Source organism: Mustela lutreola, chromosome 5, assembly GCF_030435805.1.
Source record: "Mustela lutreola isolate mMusLut2 chromosome 5, mMusLut2.pri, whole genome shotgun sequence".
In the NCBI taxonomy this organism is placed as follows: domain Eukaryota; kingdom Metazoa; phylum Chordata; class Mammalia; order Carnivora; family Mustelidae; genus Mustela; species Mustela lutreola.
This window is the reverse complement of record NC_081294.1, coordinates 40253118-40277106: the sequence shown is the minus strand read 5'-3', so window position 1 is coordinate 40277106 and position 23989 is coordinate 40253118. Positions and strand designations below refer to the sequence as shown.

The window sequence follows — 23989 nt, the reverse complement described above, 5'->3', positions numbered from 1 at the left end:
CACTTATATTTGAATGTAGGTCTGATCAACCCGTGGTTCCAATTCTGCTACACTCCTCTGCTTCCATTTTTATATTAATGTGTGTCCTCTTCCTCCTTGGAGGAAGAAGAGTAATCATTCAGGCAGTTGGAGCCAAGCGGTGTCCAATACAGTGCTCTAGGAGAAAGGGTTCTTATCTTCAAGTGTGGAGATCTGGCTCCTGATCTCAGCTCTGCTCCCAACTAGGACAATGATTGGGGGGATGGAGAGGAGTTCCCTAATTCCCACCCTCTCTGAGCTTCTCAGCAGCCTCTCAGCTGTAAACTTTAACCCAGCACAGAAAAGTCAGTAGGGCCCCTGGCCTTTTTGGAGCCAAATCTATCCCTCTGGCCTCTGACAAATACTTTTTTCTGTGGTTCTGTAGTAACCAAGGATGTGAAATCCAGAAGACAGATCTCAGAGACCCAAGGAGGTGTTATCATACTGTCATTTCAAATGGAAGGACTACTCAGGTCATTCTGCACATACTTGGTCATCAGAGAAAAGAAACCATTGGTCCCTTTCTAAAGTTGATATAGTAAAACACTATGGGATTTCATTTTTAGAATTATTTTTTTAACTTTTTTATTTTGAGATAATTTCAGACTTACAGAACAATTGCAAAAGAGTATAAAGTATACTATTCATCCTTATTGCCCAAATGTTAGCTTTTAACTATCTGCTTTATCATATCTCTTCTCTCTCTCTCGCACACACGCATGCACACACACTTTTGACATTTTAAAAGTCAGTCGCAGGCATGATTAATCTAAATACCTCAGCTCATATTTCTTTGAAACTAGGCCTTTCTCATATAACCACAGTATAATTTCAAAATCATGAAGTTAACATTGATACAGGGCTATTATATAATCTATAGATCTTATTCAAATTTCACAAGTTGTTTCAAAGCATATCCTCTAGAAAAAAAAGAATGTCCAAGAATATCCTAAAGGAAAAAATCCACAGTGTAAAACAAAGCATTTAGTTCGCAGGTGTCCTCAGTCTGCTTTAATCTGAAAACATTCTGCAGTCATGCTGACTTCTGTGATGTGGCCATTTTTTGAGGAGAACAGGCCACTTATTTGTAGAGTGTTCCTCACTTTGGTTTCATTGGACATTTCCTCACAGTCTGATTCAGGTTGTGTGCTTTGGTGGGAATGGCATGAGAGAGGCCAAGTTCTTCTCCAGCCTCCCGTCAGGAAGCACCGGTGCTCACTCCGCCCTGTCGCTGGTGATGTCCCCCACTTAGGTCCTCTCCTTCTGGTTTCTCCTTGGCGAACTCACTATTTCCCTTTCTATAATTAAGTATTTTGTGAGGAACTACTTTGGAACTATTGAAATACCCTGTTTCTCAGCACAACTTAGCTCACTAGTATAAGTAATCATTTTTGGATTCTTACCTGTGAAATATTTATTACTGTAGTGATTGCCAAATGGTGGTTTTGCTCATTCTGTTTTTCCTTCTGCATTTACTAGTTGTGAATTCTACAAAATTTAATTTCTAATGACATTCCAGAAAGACTCCATCTGTAAAAGAGAAAATATCTGGGCTAATCTAAATCCGTGGGAAATAAAAACTTCTCTCCTGTCTCCTTAATCTCAGAGCCTAGGTATTCAGCTAAGTGGCTTATCTATCTATATTTAATACAGCAGAAATATGCAGAGCTGTTGGAAGTTGACCCTAAGGCCACTTTTTATTCAAAATTCCTAATCCTGTCTGAGATCCTTCTCTTGAGGTTTACCTTACACTTTTCCCTATAAGTGTTGGTCTTCTTCTCCCTTTTCCAGCCCTTGCCACCACACACACACATGCGTACACCCACACCTTAGAACCTGGTTCTTATTTATTTATTTTTAAGTAGGCTCCTTGCCCAGGGTAGAGCCCAATGCAGGGCTGGAATTCACAACCCCGAGAATAAGACCTGAGCTGAGATCAAGAATCAGATGTTCAACTGACTGAGCCACCAAGGCGCCCCTGGAATCTGATTCTTAAAGCTCTCTGTCATCTATTAAAGACTCTACTCACCCCAAAGCTCCTTCAGGGCATGACTGCCAAGTTGACATTCGATAGCCACACTCATTCCCTTTTACTTCTGGCACTTTCAATTACCTGCTGTCCAGTCTTGAAGCTCAGACACTCAGGATGAATCTAATTTGATTCTCTCACTCTCCAGCATAGAATGAGTCAATACATTATTCACAATTTCTCACTTTTGGAATGACTTTTTGGAAAAAGAACTGGTAGCAGACCTCTCCTCCAGGAGTCTTCCAAAGTACACAGCTATGGTTAGGGCTCCTCTCCAATTAATTTCTCTCAGATTTTTGACCTTCATCTCAACTGCTCTCATCTTGAGAACCATTCTTTCCCTGGGACTATCATTCTTCATCCTGTAGACATCACAAGACCCTTAGATTATTCCAATAACTTGTGTATTTTGGGGGGAAGTTAATTTTTACTTAAACCAAAGAAGCAAAGGACAAGATCGCTTCCAAGAAAATTTTTTCCTCCTGGTCAGTAAACTATGTTACTTTTAATATTAAGAAGCTAGATGTCTCTTGTCTTATAATAGTATGCCTCTTTCAAGCAGAATGGGAAACTTTAGGAACCACTCTCCAGTCCGAAACCCATGGCACTGTCACTTGTTTTTAGGAAGAGCAATACATTTAGGATGAATATTTTATCATAACTCTTTAGCTAAGAATAGAAATAGTAGAACTGCTAAATAAAACTGATATTTTTCCCCCAGAAACTTCTAGGGGATCAAGTCAGTGGTCACTACCAGAAATTACCTTTGGGGAAACCAATTCTTCATGAGTGACCTTGCTTCTTGATGAGGAAATGTTGAGAAACAATACTTTCTTCTCCCCCCTTAAAATCCCCAAATGACAGCATTTTCTTGCCTTGCTCTTGAATAGGAAAGGAAAAAAAACTCATTAACAGTTTTTGGACACTCTGGAAACAGGAAGCTCATATTCTGTGGAAACTCACTAGGCCAAAAGCCTTTCTAGAACTCTGATTCCAGGTGCATCCATTGCACCAGTGTTGAGCCAGAACAATACACAACCAAGCTTCTGTTAATTAATACAGTATTTCCAAATACTGACTGATGAAATAAACTCAACTGCTCTGTGAATTTTATGATAACTTATCCTAGACCCTTCTGACGTGGACATAAACACCTTGAAAACAACCTACCTATAAGTTCAGATACTATAATAGAAGGCAGGTCAGAAAAAGATGTGACCTATAGGAAGGAAAGGGTGAGACATTTTAGTGACCTATAGGAAGGAAAGGGTGAGACATTTTATCTCAAGCCTTCCCTTCTGTGGTTTGAGATTTAGAACTTGCAGTCACTGTTGTTAGCTTCTGTTAATTAATACAGTATTTCCAAATACTGACTGATGAAATAAACTCAACTGCTCTGTGAATTTTATGATAACTTATAAGAGATCTGGACAATAAAACACTGGGTGGGGCCCTCTCCATCAGTTGAGCTAGACAAGACATTGATAGGCATTAGGCATCAGGGGCTTAGATTAAATCTTGAAAAATACCCTAAGTGAGGTGGGAAACTCTGAACATCAAGGAGAGTAAGAACTGCAATGGAACGAAATATATCATATATTAAGACTCATGTGTTTATAATAATCCCAAAACAAACAAAACAAAAACCAATGGGTATGTTTGCATATTGGAGCCACAGGACTCATTTTTCTAAAAATTGGCATAAAGGGAAAAAATCGAGTATTTATCCTGTCTTTCCTGCATATGCTGTACCTCAGTGTAGCCAAATAGCTGATGAGGGAAAGTTCTTCTTTATAGAAGAATTCCAGAAAAGAATGAAGAAGGAATGATTAAAAATATCAGTGCCTTGCCACTGCAAAAATAAGGGACTTAAGCATTCATATCAATGACTTTATAAAACTATCAGGTGATAAGGCTGGTGGGGAACTTTAAGATAGATAAATCAACCTGGCAACACTTGAATTCAACTATTAATACTAACATGTCCAAAAAGCAGTCTTGTAATGAGATGCAGAAGAAATATAAAGTACACCCTGTAAAACAGTCTTAACAAAAACTTAAGTCTTATTCTTACTACATTTCTAGATTTAACTACTAGCGTGTTGGAAATATAGGTGACAGAAGAACATGTTAAACAATACCATTGGGATGTAACCAACAAAATCTAGAATATAGGAAACTGTGTAAGACAAATGACCCAAACTCTTTAACAAATTAATTATAAGAAAAAAAAATTAGAGAAGGTAAACCTATAGACTAGGAGACTCCTATGAAAAGCATCAAACAAATGTGTTGTGGGGACTTACTAAGGATCCTGACTCAAATGAACCAACTGTGTAAAATAAACAAACAAAAAACCATGTACTAGATCATCAGATATATTTGAACACTAGTTGAATATTTGATAATATTAAGTAACTGTTGATAATATTTAGATGTGATGATGGTATTGTGATTATGTTTTTAAAAGAGCCATCTTTGTCAATATTTACTACAACATTTACAGATAAAACAGTGTTTGGGGTTGGCTTCAAAATAAGCTACTGAGCACAATGTGGGTAGGAGTATTACATAAAATAGGATTGGTTCTGAGTTGATAGTTTTTAAAATTATCAGAGTGGCAAATGAAGGTTCATTATATGCTTTCTATAATATACAAACCATAGCCTTAGATATCTCAAAAGCAATGTGTTTTCTTTCTCTGATAAACTATTTTTGCAACTGAACACTGAGTTTCACACCGACAAATAGGTTACCGTATTGTTAATGTTCTTGTGTTTGCATAGATATGTGCCTAATTTGAGCATGAGAATAAACCCTGAAGAAAACTTGTATCTCCTTCAGTTGGGATATGTGTTAGTCCTCATATTATCCAGGAAGGCAGGGGCTGATTCTTCTTCCTGTCTGCACAGGTCAGTGAACGGCTGATATTATACCAGCATGTGGACCATGAGAACACCGGCTGGACTGCAGAAGACTCTTTCACATTCACAATGTCCTCCCCACCAGCAGCTCTAGGTCCTGAGGAGTTTCGTATTACTATTTCATATGAAATTACTGAGCCTGGTCGGCAGAGTCGTCTGCTTGCAAATACAGGTAAGGCCACTAAAAGATGTGGTCCGTGGCTTATCTGTAATTATTAAAGTAGGGACAATTTAGAAATAAATATTCTCCTTATGAATTGGAAATGGCATGATATCAACCTTTGAAATAAAATGTATACAGTTATAAAAATGGATTTCTTTATGTGTGCTCTTCCTCTGAGGCTTTTTTTACTCTCACAAGCTTTAATAGTTGTAATTAGGGGGAAGATGGAAAAGTAGCTCTAAAGGATTTTATTTGTAACTCCAAATGGGGACTTTACCATGCCTACTATTGGAAACCATTTATAGAAAATGAAAATAACAATAGGGCAAGTTCCTGAAAGGAAAGGGGTATTGAAAGCTGCACCTGTTTCTACGGCAAGAGAAGGTCCAGTGGTAGATAAGTGAGAAAATTAACATTTTAAAAGTGAATCTCAAGATTTTAGAATTCTCTTGCCTGAAATACTGACCTAATAGTTAGGATATGTATACTTAAAATACAATTTGTTATATGCATTGTTACCTTGAGTAACAGTGCTAATTCATGATCTTGAGCAACACAGGGGTTTAGAATAATCCACTAGGATTGGGAAATTTGAGAGAGAAAGAGATTTTACAGGTGTCATCTGAAAGTTCTAGTGAAATGCCACTTTGTTCTTTATATTTGTATTTTCACAGGAGCTGCTGTCAAGGAGGGAGACAAAGTTCTCATTGATCAATCTAATTTAGATGCTTCCAACCTCTTGTTGAAACTGCCCAAATCTCAGAGATCTTATTATGAAATCTGGTTCCAGGTTACATCTCTTCCTCACCATGGAACCATTATGGTTGGAGAGAGGAATATTACCAAAGGAAAACCCAACTTCTCTCAGTATATAGTTAATAAATTTGGAATCCTATACCTTCACGATGACTCTGAATCTCTGGTTGATAATTTTACCTTTGCTGTTTGGCCAAAACAAAAGAGCAAGTCTACCACCAAACCAGAGGCCAATTTCCTTGAAGAGATGTTTAACATCACTATCTCCCCTGTTAATGACCAGGCACCAGAATTAAAGACAAAAGGGCTTCGGTTGAAGGTTCTGCAGGGGAATAGTTTGGTTGTGGGACCTGAAAACCTAAGAGTGGAAGATCTAGACAGTCCTCCAGAGGAGATCAGATATATGATCATCCGTAATCCTAATAATGGCATTTTAGCAATGGCTCACCATCCAGACATACCTGTTCACCATTTCACACAAGCTGACATTGATAACTCTCAGGTATGGTTTATACAAGATGGAAGCCCATCTTCGGGTGTGTTTTACTTTAGTGTAACTGATGGCCAACACCGCCCACTTTATAAGCTCTTCCACCTGGATGTCATCCCCATTTCCATCACCCTTGTGAACCTCACAGACCTACTTCTCCCACAAGGCCAAACAACTGTCCCCATCACCAATACTCACTTATCAGCAATGACCAATGGGAAAAGCCCTCAAATCACTTACAAGATGACAAGTCCCCTCCAACATGGGCATCTGCTCATTGAAAACCAGGTGGTCATCAGCTTTGAGCAGGAAGACCTGCATTCAGGAAGACTCTGTTACCATATGACAGATCTCACGGCCTCAGAGGACCAGCTGTATTTCTCACTATTTACACCAGAAAGCAACCTGACGGGACAAATGCTGAACATCAAAGTGCAGCCTTTACTGCGGATTAGGTCAAACCTGACAATCGCCAACAGGGTGGTTTATCCGCTGAGAAGAAAGGACCTTGATGCCACTGAGCTTGCTAATAGGACTAACAGTGATCCCAGATTTGAAGTGACCAAACCCCCTGTCCATGGGAGACTTGTACGAAGAGTGGGCCGAGACACAGCAATGGAAAATGCTACTCTGTTCTCTCAGAGGGACATTGACCAAGGGTTGTTGATGCTTCATGCACATGCCAACCTAACAGACATCGATATGCTGAATGACTCCTTCACCTTCTTGCTCAGGGCAGACCACATACAGCCAGCAATAGGTCATCTCGCCTTCAGCATAGTGTCACCTGACCCCTTATGTTTGCAAACCTTTACCCCTGATGTTTCTTTATTAGTCACTGCCCATAACCTTGTGACTTCAGATCTCTCTCGGGGAAAGCCTATGGTTTCCCCAGGACCCACGGCAAAGACAGAAACTCTGGGGAAGCTGGCCCAGACCAGGCAGCAGGAAACAAATCCCTGGGGACAACACCGTGGTGAAAAGCCTACTCTGGATGGCAAGGCCTCTCCAACCAGGGTCATTTGGCCACCGGACACTACCAACACCAGTCCTGGAACACCCACCCAGCCCAGGGAGAGCAGTTACCCTTTGATGGTCATTGTACCCTTGGCTGTGGTGGTCTTCCTGCTGATAGTAACTGCAGTGGCCTTGTGTGTCTGGCTGCTGGGCCAGAAGGTAGAAAAGACAAAACCTCTTATCAAGCCCCAGACTAATCTGGAACCTACAACCCCAAGTCCTAGGCCAGAAAGGAGCAGAACCGTTCCCACTGTCACAGTGACACCCCTTCTAAAAAGCTCCAGCAATCCCCCGGTCAGTCTTTTCAGGGACCCACAAAGTGAGCAAATGGTTTCTCCAGCCACTGAGCCAGTGGAGAAATGTGCTCCTTGGGAGACATGGATGAATCTGGATCCCGATATGGTCAAGCTCTGCCGACAAACCAACCCAACCCTGAAGCACAACCAGTATTGGGTGTAGACTGAGGGCTTTTGTTCCTGACTGACCACCTACTGTACTAGGATAGGGACTGGGATACAAGGCCAAAGAAATGTTAGATGGATCACCTGAGGAAAACCCAGCCCTGCCAGTCACTCAGTGCTCAGTTATGGCCCCCCGTGGTGAGATGGGAGCAAGTGTTTATTGTAACTCATACAACACTCCTCTGATGTGCTCTCCACAATGAGCTTTGTCTGCCTTCTTGGGGACCTGACCCTGAGTATAAGATTTTGCCAATATTCAAATCCTTTATCAAGGTGCTACCAAACATGCTGGTCCAACTGGGATCAGCAGTATTAACTTGGGTGCTAAAGTTAATGGAGGAAGCCTCTGGATATTTTTCACTAAGGATTCATTCTAAGTGAGTCAGCAAGGAAATTCAGGAACTGTTTCAGCAAGCAGAAGAGGTGATTTATCAAATCAGTGAGTTCATTCCTAGTGTATTTCTGTAATGTCTTTTCCTCCATGGGGTCTCGAGGTTTGACTTCCTAGGACAGGAAATGCCTTGGTGCTCCAGATAGTAGAATAGTCTGACGCCCCTTTGAAGGTATTCACTGAGCATACTGTATTCTATCAAGAGGCTTTATCTATTCTAATTTGTAAAACCAAACCTGTGGTACAAATATGATTTGAAGCCCCAAGAAATAGAAAAGTCTGTTAAATATTTTGTGATGCCTCAATTTGGCTTAACTTTACAATGAATCGAAGTAATAGCAAATTTGTATTTGACTTGTCTGGTTGAGCCTACGACTGGCAGATTCAGGCTTCAGTTTCTATAATTGTAAAATAAAGATATGAGTACTTGTTTTAGTTAAGAATGCTTTGGGTCACAAATCACAAGACATTAGCTATGAGTGGCTTGGATTGGGGATTGGCAAACTTTATCTGTGCAGGGCCCCGTCGTAAACATTTTAGACTTTGTGGGCCCCATATCGCTGTTTATTTTTAACAACCTTTGTTTCTTAACAACCTTTTAAAAATGTAAAAACTATTCTTAGTTCCACAAATTATAGTTTGCCAGCTATTGCTTTGGCTAAGCAAAAAAAGTGTTGAATTATTTCAACTAACAAGCAGCCTACAGTGGACATTCCAAGGCTGGTTCAGTGGTTCAAAGATATCATCAAGGACTGAAGTTCTTTTGTTCTTTCTGCTTTACCTTCCTCAAGCTGTTGGCATTTAATTTTTTTTCTTTCTTTCTTTCTTCTTTTTTTTTTTTTCCCCCCTTAGTTCCTCGTGATTGTGAGGGGCTGCTCATGTTCCAAGCAGTACATTCACATTCAAAGACAGACATTCTAGTGGGGAAAAAAAAAAAGATATGGCAAAAAGACTTTTTTTTTTTTTAGAGAGGAACTTATTTATAATTACTATTATTTTTAATCTTACAAAAGGAGGAGTTCTCAAACATTTTCCCCCTTTTATGTCTCAGACCAGAACTGAGAAATGGGCAAAAGGAAATGGAATTCTCATGACTCAACTCTCCAGGGGCGGGAGAAGATTCTGCCACGTCAGATTTCAGTGGATGAGTCCACCATGTAATCAGGGGAGGCTAAGCAGTGGATAAGATCTACTAAAATACTCCTCAAATATGAAACACTTGGGAAATAAGAACTTTGACCTTTCAGAGGGGTGTCTACTTTAATATCTCCTTTTCATATTTTAATGATTGTCTTAAAGCCAGTGGCTAGTGTTTCTAGGGTGGAAGGAAGCATTGCCCCGGAAGGGGGGCAGTTGGCAAGTCTGGAGACATTTTTCGTTCTCACAACAGGTGCTACTCGGTATAAAACAAGGGTCCTGCCAAAATCCAACACTACACAGAACAGCCCCAACAAAGAATTTTCTGGTCCAAAACTTCGACAAATCCCCAGGTTGAGAAACCCTGGTTAATGCCACAGTGAAGGGTCTTCTTGTCTACCCAGTGAAAGATTAATAAACTCATTACCAACTCTAAGCAGCAACTATGTCCTAAAAACAGAATAAAAGAGTGAAAATTCCATTATGTGGTTGAAACTGTAATTGGCAAATGTTTTTAAAAGAGGTTGTATTAAAAACCAAAAAAAACTTGCAGGCAGCCTCATTTCTTTATATTCCTTGACAAAGGAACAGATTTTACCTTGTATTAACAGGTGGGACACATCAGGAGGAAATAAAAAAAGTGAGGCAGTATATTTACAAAGGTAAAGATGAGGTCAAAGTGTCCCCAGATGTCTAACGCTTCTGATGTGTTCCATGTGCACGAGAATTTTTCTCATCCTTTCCCTCTTCTGCTTCTCTAGGTTGCTTTTCTGTCCCAACCCAATTTTAACTGATCTTTGTGGAAACGGACTTCATAATCTACAGAATAAAAGGAAGCATACCATATTTAGGCCTAGAAATAACTACCCATGTCTTAGAGCCCTGGATCAAATGCTATGGACAGCTGGTACTAAAGAAAACTTCTCCACTCTTCTTCCTAAAGTGATTCTCCCCTACCTTTCTGCATTCCTGAATTATATGTCACCCCTTTCAAGTGTTTTTGTATTTAATCCTTTTAGAAAGGAGGAGGACCGAGAGCCTTAACCCAAAGTTGGTGTGATCACGGTGCAACTCAGAATTATTCTCAAGCTTTTCTAGGCAGCCAGGCACTCAGAAGGAACAGAACAGCAGTGTGTGCGTGAGCCCGCGCACAGAAAATGAAAGCTGAGGGACAGCTTTGCGTCCAGTTAGTGGGTTTTGTGTTCTCTCTTGGCTGGGCAAGGAGAATGCCTGTTCTTTGAGGAAGAGCCAGATAGAGTTGGCTCTATGACCACATTGGCCTCTTGCTTGATTCGACCAAAAGATCTGTGAAGTTAGGTTTACCAACCTGGCCAAAAATTCTGATTTCCCGTCCTCTTTTCCTGATAACTCTGCAACTTCAAACAAATAAAATTAGTATCCATATTGGAACGAAACAGACACCGGTGCTTTGAAATGATATTGCACATTGTTTGTGAGTGTGCCTGCTAGAGCAAGAATATCAGCGAGAGGTCCAGATGTCAAGACTCAGTAATTAATAGAGCTTGGAAAGTTTTCTTCCAGAGCATCTAGAATATTCTTCTGATTTACAGATGGATTCAATTAAAAAAAAAATGCCTACCATTTGGTGCTGGCTCAAATAAAAAAATGAAATAAAAAGTTTTGGCAAATGCTTGTTTAGTGTTGAAAATTAAAGTGTTGGGAATGGAAAATCAGTTTTAAATGGTTTCTCCCATACACAGAGCTACAACTGCCTAGTCTTTGTCACAATTAATTCACTGCCTCTTAACAAATCACTGGAGATTTAATAAATGAATGTCAAAGGTTAATATCAGAAGAATGGCTGATTTTTGTTAAAAGAAGGTATGCTTTGCGGTGGGCTGGGAGTCAACATCTAACATTTTTCCATATCTGGAGGCATTGACCAATTCTAATCTTTCAGGGACCCTGGTCCACCACCTTCATGCTCTTCCTTGGAGTCCTGCATTAATTAGATGCTGTGGGACAGGTGCTACCTTTACTCACTGGTTTTTCAGATTTCCAGGACTGTAGTAGAAACATTTGGAGGGTGGATGGTACGTAATGGTAGGTGATGGTACATATTAGATGACATTTCCTGAATTTGACAGTAGGACTGTGCTAATACTTCCTACATCTTTCAGAAGCATTGTAATGAGTTTGAGCATGGCCATGTGTAGGGAGAGATGTAGGGTTGAAAGTGGGCATAGAGCTCTCTGTGGGGCATGCTCAGTGATGGAGCCTTTGGCTAGGGCGCTCCAGTAACACCACTGACTGCTTGACAGATACCTGAGAGAGGCTGTCTTCTCATGATTGGACATTTATTAGGCACCTAGGGTATATGAAACTAAATATCAGATACTGCTTCCAGATATTACAGATGCAAGATGTCCTGAGAGGACCTTTCTGGTTTGTTTCCTCTAGTAGGTTCTTCCAGAGTCACACACGGGGTGCCAAGAGAGAGGAAGGTATGGAAAAAGAAGGACAAAGAGAAATAGAGGTTAAGAAAGGGCTTCGTGTTTTCACTTGAAGTGCTTTTAAGCTAGTATGCCCATCCAGTGGTACAGTGAGAATGGGGGAGTTCACTGGACCGGTAAAGTCCCCGTCGGCCCAATCTTGCACCAGCGGTCCCTCAAAGTGCCCCAGCAGGCCTAGGGACACTATTTGCATCTATTTTAATCCTGGCTCTCTACTTCCAAGCAGTGTGACTTTGAGTAACTTATTCAACCTCTCTGAATTTTAGTTTCCTCAGCCAAAAATTGGGGATAATATTAGCACCTATCTTTTGGGGCTTTGCTAGGATTTAGTGATGTTAATGTCATCATCATCATCGATCATAATCATCTTTGTATAACATTCTCAGTGCACCAGGCACCATACTAACTGCCACAGAAACATTTTCTTATGTACAGTTTCAGTGCATTTTAAAAGAAGTAATGCAGGGCACCTGGGTGGCATGATCTGTTAGGCCTTGGACTCTTGGTCTCCACTCAGGTCATGATCTCACGGTCATAAGTCAAGCCTTGCATCGGGCTCTGTGCTCAGCATGGAGTCTGCTCATCCCTCTTCCTCTGCCCTTCCTGCTCATGCTCTGTCTCAAATAAATAAATAGATCTTTAGGAAATAAAAATTAAAGCACCGATGTACTCAATCATTTAAAGAAACCAGAGGGCTCGCATTCTACCCAAAGCAGCACGTTACCGATAGTGGAACTTTGGTGGGTAAGTGGAAGATAGGGGATGTGTTCTTAAGATGAGGAGCTGCCCCAGCGCTCATGTCCCACTGGGCAGGCAGTGCTTTCCCCTTCCTCAGTGGACAGAGCCTTGGCCAGAAACTGGATGAAAGAAAGAGCACACCAGGAACATTCCTAAGGTCCAGGCTGGAGCTCATGGGTCTTGACGGTTCTCTTGTCTTGTGGGGGATGGGAGGTGCTGAACTGTTGGTGAAAAACCCTGGTTTGTTCCCCTCCTGTCCCAACACGATCAAATCCCTACCTCCACCAGGTCTTTGATTTTAAACCCGGACCCCTTCTCCCACCTCCCATCCCATTATTCTCAGGCATTCACAGGCTAGTAATTTTCTTCTGAAGTCCAGCATTGGCCAAGGACTGCCACTTAAAGAAAATAATATCATACCTTGCCGAAATAAAAAATGCTATTTGCCATCACCATAATTTCATTTCTTAAGTAAGGACAAAAATCTTATAATAAAGAACTTTATAGAAAACTACTAAGCAGCTTTATGAAAACTTCTCTGCTTTGCCCAGATCTGACTGTGGCCTGGAAAAAACCTCAGCACACCCCAGCGGAGTCAGCAACCCCCATGGAGGCCGAGCTTACAGTTGTGTGGCCAGGGCTGAGGGAGAGACAGAGACACGGAAGAGGAAAGTCAGTTCCTCAGCGGGGGTGTTCCTTAGGAAGATGCACACAGGCCATCCCCTGGGTGTGTGTGTGTGTGTGTGTGTGCGCGCACGCACGCATGGCAGGGTGCGGGGGAGGCGTGGGGATGAGAGGTAAGTTGCTGTTTAAGAGTCCAGAACAAGGCCAGCTTCAGGGGCATAGGCAACCAGTGAAGCCACACGGGGCTCAAGAGGGCTCTGAGCTTGGCTTATGCTCTCCTGTAGCCATCTTGAAATTCCAGTAATTTTTGAACAAAGCGCCCACGGTTTCACGCCTCACTGGGCCCTGCTAATCCTGAGACCTCACAGAGCCTAGCGGATGATTGCATCAGACACCTCTCAAGTCTCAAGCATCGCTTCAGATTCTCTCCGCTTGGCTTCTTCCTCCAGCTCTGCCAATTCCAGGCATCTTTAGGGCTCTGGGTGAAGGCGCGGTGTTCCCAGGCCCCTCTGTCTCCACAGCACACCTGTGGGAACCTGGGCTGGCACAACCCAGAAGTGGGAGGTTAACTCCCCACAGGACAGCCCTTACCCAGTGGTGAAGAGGAACTGGGGATTAAATATGTCTTCTTGTCAGCTCAGGAGTGAACTCTTCTAAGATGCATTCCGTGGGGCTTCTCAGAATGTCCCACAGGTGGAAGACAAATCATAAGGGTGTTGGGCCCTCTTCCTGCCCTGAGTATTAGCCCTGCCCTCACTCCTGCTCCCGCTCACAGAGGATCCTTTGCTGTTAAGGAAACCCAGGCTAGGACACAAGGCTAAGATACAGTTCTCCTTGTGTCGTGTGCCCTGGGACCATGGACCCTGTGGCTGGGGGTCCGCTGCCTCACGGTTCTCGCGGGACCGTTAGGAACAGTTAGTTCTGGGTTATCATCTTGAGGGCCTGCACCCTGAGGGACCCCTCAACTCACACAGCCCAGGCCAGTGGGACAGTGCTGTCGGCCTGCCGCTGGGAGCCCGCAGGTCTTGTAGTAGCCACAGACCCTAACCCCAGTCTCTGTTTTGAAATCAGCCAAATTCAGTCAGAGCTTTACCAAACCACCATCTAGTTAAAAATCTAACTTTTCATTGCAGTGTCTCTGCTGGTTGTGCTGGGTTTGAGAAACAATAACTTATTCACTGCAACTTGTAGCAAGACCAGGATTTATTGCATTTTGTATTATTTTACAAACATTCTTCTGCATTTCGTTTCAGCACTGCTCATGGTTTCTCAAGGTAAAGACTGTCTCAGCATTTGTTTTAATAATAGCTTTACTGAAATATTATTTACATACCAAATAATCCATTCAAGGTATACAATTCGATAGTTTGTAGTATTTTCATGGAGCTATGCAATCATGTACTTGGCCATTTGTAGAACTACTTTAAAGAAATGCCTGGATGGCTCAGTCAGTTAAGTGTCTACCTTTGGCTCAGGTCATGATTGGGATCAAGTCCCGCATTGAGATCCCTGCTCAGCAGGGAATCTGCTTCTCCTCTGCCTCTGCCCCCTGCCTTGTTCATGCGCATGCTCTCTTTCTCTGATAAATGAATAAATAAATACATAAAATCTTTTTTTAAAAAAGTCTACTGAGATCCTTTGTCCATTTAAAAAAGTTGGATTATTTGTTCTTATTCTCTTGAATTTTAAGAGTTATTTACATATCATGGATAGTAATTCTTATCAGATATATGATACTCAAAAATTTTCTCCAATTTTGTGGGTTGTCATTTTATTTTTTTGATGATGTCCTGTAAAACACAGAGGATTTTAATTGTGATGTCAAATTTATCTATTTTTTTCTTGTTCTTATATTTTTGGTCTTGTATCTAAGAAACCATCTCCTAATCCAAACTGATAAAAATGTAGGTCTCTTTTTTTTTTTAAGACTTTATACTTTTAGGTCTTAAAATTATGTCTTTGATTCATTTTGAGTTAATTTTAATATATGGTGATTATGGTATGAAGTAGAGGTCAAGCTTTGCATGTGGATAATTAGTCCCAACACTGCTTATTGAAAGGTCTGTTCTTTCTCCCATTTAATTATCTTTGCTCCCATGTCAAAAATGAGTTGACCGTGAGAGATTATTTCTATACTCTCAGTTCTATTCCATTATCGATAACATCTATATTAAATGTTATATATGTGATATATATGTCTATATCCTATATGACATATATATAACATATAAAATATACATGTTCATACCACTACCACTTTGTTTGATTACTGTAACTTCACAGTAACTTTTGAAATTAGAAAGTGAGTTCTCCAACTTTGTTCTTTTTCAAGATAGCTTTGGCTGTTCTGGGCTCCTTTAATTTCCATATGAACTTTAGAATCAGCTTGTTAGTTTCTTCAAGGAAGGCAAGAAAGATTTTGATAGAGATTGCATTGAATCTGTAGATAAATTTAGAGACTACTGTATCTTTTTAAAAAGTTATTTATTTACTTACTTGTTTTAATTCCAGTAGAGTTAATATACAGTATTACATTAGTTTTAGGTGTACCATACAGTGATTCAACAATTCTATACATTACTCAGTGCCCATCATGGTAAGTGTACTCTTTAATCCACATCACCTATTTTACCCATCCCCCTACCCACCATCCCTCTGTCAACAACCAGTGTGTCTCTGTATATAAGAGTCTATTTTTGGGGGTGCCTGGGTGGCTCAGTAGTTTAAAGCCTCTGCCTTTGGCTCAGGTCATGGTCCCAGGGACCTGGGATCGAGCCCCACATAGGGCTCTCTGCTCAGTGGGGAGCCTGCTTCCTCCTCTCTCTCTGCCTGCCTCTCTGCCTACTTGTGATCTCTGTCAGTCAAATAAATAAATAAAATCTTTAAAAAAAAAAAAAAAAGAAGAGTCTATTTTTTGGTTTGTCTCTTTTTTCCTTTGTTCATTTGTCTTCTTTCTTAAATTCGACTTATGGGTGAAACCACTTAGCATTATACCCTCTAGATCCATCCATGAAGCTGCAAATGATGAGATTTTATTCTTCTTTTATGGCTGAGTGATTGAGTCTTCTGATCCATTAATATGGGACGTCTTTCCATTTATTTAGGTCTTTTTTTTAATTTTTATTTTTTCCCTAATTATGTTTTGTGGCTTTCAATGTACAAGTCTTACACTTCTTTGGTTAAATTTGTTTCTAAATATTTTATTGTTTGTGATGCTATTGTAAATTGAATTATATTCTTAATTTAATTTTTGTTTTGTTTATTGCTAGTGTACAACTGATCTTTGGATATTGATTTTATAACCCAAAAGTCTGTTGTAGTATTTTTACTTTAATTGTTTCTTAGTGGATTCCTTAGGATTTTCTATATAAAGATTATTTCATTTGCAAGTGAAGATAGTTTTATTTCCTTTCTAAACTAGGTGCTTTTTATTTAATTTTCTTTCCTAATTACCCTTTGTAGGATCTCCAGTACAATGTTGAATAGGAGTGGTGAGAGTAGACCTCCTTGTCTTGTTCTTGATCTTAGGGAGAAAGTTTCTCTCTCTTGTTGGTAGATATATTGCTAACTGTAGGGTTTTTGTAGATACTTATTATCAGGCTGAGGAAGTTCCCTTCCACTCCTCGTTTGTTGAGTGTTTTTATCAGGAAGGAATGTTGAGTTTTGTCACATTTTTTTCCTGAATCTATTGAGATGATCATGTGGTTTTGTCCTTTATTCTACTGTCAGGATATATTACCTTAATTGATTTTTTAAAAAGATATTTAACTAACCAATCCCACTTGGTTGTGATGTATAATCTTTTTTGTATATTGCTGCCTTCAGTTTGCTAGTATTTTTTTTTAAGATTTTATTTATTTATTTGACAGATAGAGATCACAAGCAGGCAGGGCAGCAGGCAGAGAGAGAGAGGGAAGCAGGCTCCCCACCAAGCAGAGATCCCGATGCAGGGCTCGATCCCAGGACCCCGGGTCCATGACCCGAGCCGAAGGCAGAGGCTTTAACCCACTGAGCCACCCAGGCACCCCAGTTTGCTAGTATTTTTTGAAGATTTTTGCATTCTGTTAGTACTCTTGCTATAAGCTTCTCACTTCAGGGGCATGAGCTCAAACAGAAGAATTTATATTGAATGGAAATCAAACAAGTTTTATCTAGAAAGGTTGGTTTTACTGTGGAATAGAAATAGAATGAATTTAGGCATTTAAAATGTTTGAATCTGAAGAAAAAGAAAAAAGAAAAAGAAAAAAATCTGAATTTGAAGAAAATCTGAATCTGAAGAAAAAGCAGAAAAATTTTGTTTTGGTGTAGTGCACAGATCACATTTGAAAAGATAACTGGCATTTTGAGTAGGCCTCTACGATAAGAGAATCCACCAGAAATACACTGGAGAAGTTGACCATATATTGTTCTACCACAGGTGGCTGTGTCTGCTGCTGTCCCTAACCCAGCACACCCCCAGATGATTGTTGAAATTCAGGTTGTTCTAGCAAGTGGGAATATACAAGAGGGATCATACAAGTTTTTTGGGTTTTGGTTTTGCTTTGAAGATGGATATCCAAGCATCACAAGATGTTAAAAGGGAAGATTCATCTAAAACACCAAGTGAAGAGATGCCACAGCTGAAAGCAAAAGGCTTACCACGCTGAAATATTTTCAAAAGAAATGACAAGAAAGAGGCTAGATAACTCAAACTCCTCCTTTGTATTTTGGGTGGAAAAGAGTTAGGAATTGGAAACAGGTAGAGAAGAATTTTAGAGCTTTTTTTTTTTTTTTCCTGGTCATTAGTCTTACCTTTCTTCTACCCTCAGGAAAAGGGATGCAAGTGTCTGAACTTCCAACGTAAGCTTAGGAAAAAGGGCTTCGAGAGACCTACATTGAGCTTAATATATGTTCCCTGCATCTGAGGAGAACAGAATTGTCTAAAGTATGTGAGAGAGACTACCGGTTGCTTTTATGGTGGTACAATGGAGACGTGCCCATGAGAGGATAGAGGTCAGGCCTTCCAGAGTCTGTCAGGTCAATGGGTAAATACATGAGTGTTTCTTGGGGACTAGCAGTGGGTCCAGAGAGCAAGCTGGCATGGGGTTATCTTAGGTCCTATGCAAGAGGGTGGCCTAGAAACATAAGATTTGAGTAGAGAGAAGCTGAGGAACTCCTAGATTTCTAGAAAATAAAGGGAAAAGGAAGTGACCAGCCAGAGAAGATTTGCATTTGCCCTGCCAAGGAGTTGCAGATAAGAGATCTCCAAAAATCTCTGAAGAACCACGTGAAAGCTCATGAGAAAAGTCACTTTAAATTTGCACAAAAACAGAGACTATAAAATCTAACTTTACAGATAAGTAGAAACTTTTCTGCTCCCGTGACCTATTACCATTACTGGGCTTCAACCCCAGGGAGACTGAAACATGATTAGTCAGAAGAACAGATGTGAGGGAAGAGCAACCCTTTCCTTCCTTGACTTCAGGCCCAAACCAGAGGAAGGGAAGAAGGCTCAACTTAGAAGCAAATTTGAAATTTTGACTATTACATAAGGCTGACATTTTAATGCTAATCTGAAATTATAATTTGTGACTTAAAATGACCCCTAGAATTGTGTGTATTACTCAAGAGTGACTATAAAATTCTTGAGGACATCTCCTACCCCTGACTGAAAACGTAGTAGATGTGGACCCACAAAGTTGATTGAAAGGTTCAGCAGAAGACAAAAATAAAGTGGTTTTCTTCTTACACTTTATGTACTGCTTGTTCAACACAACTTTTGTGTGAGAATGACGCATTTCTGTTTATTAGAATCTCACCTCTGCCACAGGGCTGAGTGCCAAATGTTGTTTAGTTTTATTTCAAATCTGGTTTCACTACAGCACTGCCCTATCTACATTCTACTTCCTCCAACGGACCTTGTCTGACCACTCCAGTTAGATGACCTCAATCACCTCAATCAATGTCCATTATGGACATTATCTTTCTTTCCATCAAGTAAGCATACTTATGTCTGGGAAATGTCCTATTTTATGAAATAGAGCTCCTTTCCAGAGATAGAATTGAAATGTCAAATACTCAAGTCCCAATCTCCTTGCAGCTAGTGTGTAAGCATAGCCAGCAATGGGAGGAAGCAGGGGCTGTCCCAACTCCATTCTGGTGACAGATGGTGGTAGCAGAAGTGACATCCAGTTTCTAGAGGCAGCAATGACACATAAGCTCCCAGTTTTGTGGTAGTGGTGGTGAAGCCTGAAGTGTCAGCCCAGCATGGGCTCTGTAGTCTTTGTTGGATCTGTATCCATCACAACTGGTCCTCTGGTGCTCCTGGAGATTCATTGAACTTCTCAGTAGTTTTTTTTTTTTTTCTGAAATAATTATAGATTTATAAAAAAGTTATAGAGATAGTACAGAGAGTCCTCACATACACTCATCCAGCTTCTCTTAGTGGTAGTATCTTATACAACCGTGGTACATTTATCAAAAGTAGGAAACTACCGTTGGTGTGATGCTACTATCTGAGCTACATACCTTATTTGGATTTCACTAGCTTTCCCACCAATGTCTCTTTTCTCTTCCAGGATGTAAATCAGGAAGCCACTTTCCCTTTGGTTGTCACCTCTCTTCTGTCTCCTCTCATCTGTGAGAGGGGTTTCTAGTCTTTCCTTGTTTTCTAAGAAGACTGGTCCATCATTTTGTAGAATATCGCTCAGGTTGGACTTACCTGATTTGTTTTTTTTTTTATTATTTAATAGGAGTTATGAATTTTAAAGCAAAAATGCCACAGAAGTAAATGCCTTTTCCCTTTAAGGGGTAAATATCAGGGGGTACATGAACTTTACATGACTGTCGCTCGTGCTATTCCCCTTGATCAGCCATTATGGTAGTATCTTTAAGGCTTCTTCACTATAAAGCTCTATTTTTCCTTTCTGTACTCTGTTTGTTAGAAGGGAGTCACCAGGTCCAGCCCACACTTAAAAGGAGGGAATTTAAGTTTCATTGACTAAAGGAGAAATATCTTCATATGTCATGTGGAATTCTTCTGTAAGGAAGATTTGTCCTTTCTCCATCTATTTATTTATTCATTTCTTAATCAAGCAGAAGAATAGGGTATTTGTTAGTAAATTTCCAGGAAATCACTTAGAGTCCAACAGAAGGAAAAAGTGCCAGCCTGACAGAGTTTGCACAGTTATTAAAAGCTGAGACAAGGGACCACATGGAGAAACCAAGAAAGATGCTCTCTGCGGCTGCTTCGACCAGCCAAAGCCTCTAGAAGGCCTAAGCCTCTCCCTTGTGCCTGCACCACATGACCGTTGCTCTATGGCATAACATCATGAGATGACAACTGGAGGTCACCTGGCTCAAATTCTCCAGAGAAAGAAGCTCGTGTTCTCAGCCAAGCCAAGGATGCATTTCTCCTGGGCCAGGCATCTGCTTGAGCACAATTCTCTGTGGTCGGTGATGGGGCGGGGTGGCAGCCATTGCGCCCCCTCCACACTAGCGCTCTAAGAACTGGTTGATTCTAAAAGGAAGGCAGGTGGCGGGCAGGCGATGCAAAATGCTTCCGTTGCACTTTCCTTCTACTTTTCCAGGAGTGCGGGTTCTTCTAATAAAATGGCACCAGCGCTCCCATTCCTTTCCAGTCTTCATACCAGCTTTTCTGCTCAGCACACAATACTCTGTGGCCATCATCTCCGTTCTCTGACATTTTGCTGTTTCTGCTGAAGATTTTGTTAAACAGATAAAACAGAGCTACTGTCACTGACGCACGGGTAGGGGGTTCTCATGTCATCCTATGCCCTCACCCCCTCCCTCCAGTGGCTGCTAAAGCACAGTTTAAGCGAGGTAGACCTGATAAATGGACTACTTCTCTGGACCTCAGTTTTCAAGTTCAAGAATGGAAAGTCTCTGCTTTCATGGAACATTCTCCATGAAATGTTCCATGGAGACTCTATGGAGGGGCCCTGGGAGATGCAAAGTCCCTACCCCTAATAACACCCTGAAGCTGAACTGGGTGATAGAGCCTTCAGGATCCCAGGAGACACACACAAACTACAGCACTGAGAAGCATTGCATCATGGACTCTACATGTGAACAGGACTCAGGAGAAATGAAAAGTATGGGTCAATACCCTCAGGACTTATGAGCTTTGAGAGCCATCACTCCCCTCAGACACAACGGACAAAAGAAAGGCACGGTTCCAGAAGCTGGAGAACATGGCTGTCTCGCTATGCCTCCAGCGGATAGAAGCAGTCCACCTTCTAGGGTCAGGGGAGAAAGCTGGGGAACCAATGCCTGGTCCACCTTCTCTCTCTGATCTCCTGCCCGGACCTGCCATCAACTGACCCCAGCCAGAAGCTGGAAGACCTGGTTGCTCTTGATTTAGCCCTTAGGGAGCAGCCTCTCAAGACAGACGGCAGGGGTGGAGAGGGTGGAAAATGGATTTGAAAGAAACACAAGGAATTTCTCCAGCACAAGACAGACAGATGGTTTGTGGCTGAGCCTGGCCTCGGCCCCCTTTCTTGACATACCATCATTCCTACTCTGTCCCATCATGCTGCCTTTTTCTCACTGTCTCCTATCAATCGGCACTCTGGTCAGGAACTTCCAAGCTTCTTTTCATGCCACAGATGAAGGATCACCTTAGTTTTGAAGACTGTAAGGTCTCATTTGGCCTGAATTTCATACTCTCTCCAGAAGTGAAAGATCTGGACCTTCACTGCTGCTTTTCTTGGCTTTCAGGCCAGCTCTGGAAGCCACAAGTCTATGTGATGGCCCCTTCATCCGGACCTCTGAAGCACTTACTTCCACACAGAGTGCTTTGCTGAGAAGCCTCTCCTTATGAGCACAGCAAAACCCTCAGTGATTTTTGTTGTGCGATGGAAAAAGAAGCCTCAAATTACTTTCTGAGTAAGTGAGGTTTGCATTCTTCCTGGAAAGAGTTTTCTTCTCCGAGGCTGCTATTGCCACGGCCAATTGAAAACTAGGAAGCTGCTTTCAGAAATGCTCACCCAGGCTTTGGAATGTAATTGAAAACAACTGTTCTTACAGAAACATGTAGAGAGCTGGAACCAACCTTAGCGACGAGTCAAGGAGTGGGTGGGGACAGCATGGTTCTGAGGAGCGGAGGGGAAGGTTGTTGGGTCAGGGGCAGTGAGGGAAAAGGGGCTTATTGGTTAGAAAACAGGAAAATAATTTGAGGTTTCCATGTAGAATAAATTTCCATCTGAACTGCCCTGATGACAAAATAGGTTGAGGGTGAGAAATGCTAGGTGGCTTTCAAGAGTGATAACACGGTTTCACATCCGGGCAGTCAGAAGATTAGCCCAGAGCAAGAGTCTGGAGCTCTAGTCTCTTTAGAGCAAGTTAGGCAGAGACAGGTGTTCCCATACCCCACTTTAAGGAGGAGACAGAGAGGCTAGTTCACAGAAGACGCAGAGATATCCTCTGTGCTTTCAGAAGGAAAGGTCCCATTAACTTTTCAGAGGTCATCTTATTTAGACAAAGAAGACTAGAACACTCAGCCCCAACATATCCTTTGCCTCGTGTTTCCTGCAGGCCCCATATTCTCTAGCCTTAGGCTTTTTGCATAAATCATAATTTTCTTCCTAAGCGAACAGCCCATACCAAACGCAGATGCTGACTGAATGTCTGCCAGCTAGGTCCACACATGGAATAGATCCCTCCCTGAGCAATGTACCTTCCAGCCCTGCAGAAAGAGGGACTGCAGCTTTCTCCAGGAGAAAGTGCCTTGAAGAATACAGAGAATTTAGGAGCTAAGTTCAGAACAGAGTGCTCTTAAATGTCTTGCCTTATAAGACCTAGAACATTTTCCCCAATATACCAGGGAGACATCAGAGCTGATCACATTCAGAAGCATTAACAAAGACATTTTAAGGCAAAATTATAAGTTTCCTCCTAGAGGTGTTTTTTTTTTTAATTTTTTCAATTTATTTATTTTCAGAAAAAACAGTATTCATTATTTTTTCAGCACAACCAGTGCTCTATAATACCCACCACCTGGTACCCCAACCTCCCACCTCCCCCCCGCCACTTCAAACCCCTCAGATTGTTTTTCAGAGTCCATAGTCTCTCGTGATTCACCTCCCCTTCCAATTTACCCCAACTCCCTTCTCCTCTGAGGTTTTTACAGTTGTAACATTAGGAATGAATGTGAAATGGTTTGAAACCCTTCATGGTAGGCATTTTGTCTGGGAATCTGGGCCTCAGAGAATGAACAACAGACCAATCCATAGAAAGGCTTCTGAGGGGGCATCTTCCTCTTTCTGGTCTCATCTATAAGACTCCTGTTAAGGCTTTCTAGGTGTAGAAATGCTGAGAGGTCATCCACATGCTTCCCATAGAATTGTATCTTTTTGACCCAGAAAGAATATTTGTCAGGCAACCCCATTTTATCTTCTACAGATGAGGACACTGAAGTATGGAGAAGGAAAGGGTTAACTAGTGGCAGAAATAGCTCTGGAACCCTGTACTTGCACTGCCAGTCAAAGGCTCTTTATATTGTTCTGTCCTTCCGTTTTGACATTTTGTGAAACATTCTCCGTATTATGAGTGTGCCATGGACGATTGGGACAGAATGATTATCCATGTATTCCTCTAACAACTACCAGCCTCCTTTACCTTTAAGTTGGGATCACATGACCACTCAGCATTGGACTGTGAGTAAAAGTGGAGTATACGCCTATTCTAGTGAATTCAGATCAATATTCTTTCTCCGTCCTTCACATGCTGTGTAGAGGAGAACGTGGAGATCAGATGATATATACAGCA

General features: G+C 41.3%; 1 protein-coding gene across 1 annotated transcript in view; it reads left to right on the top strand.

Moving 5' to 3' along the window:
* LOC131831123 (chondroitin sulfate proteoglycan 4-like) overlaps nt 1-11205 on the top strand; it is a 67110-nt gene extending 55905 nt beyond the window's left edge. The window contains exons 12-13 of the mRNA XM_059173342.1: nt 4960-5143; nt 5809-11205. Coding sequence (XP_059029325.1) covers nt 4960-5143; nt 5809-7856 — 2232 coding nt within the window. The 3' untranslated portion in view covers nt 7857-11205. The remainder of the gene's footprint in view (nt 1-4959; nt 5144-5808) is intronic.
* Nucleotides 11206-23989: the final 12784 nt, after the last annotated feature.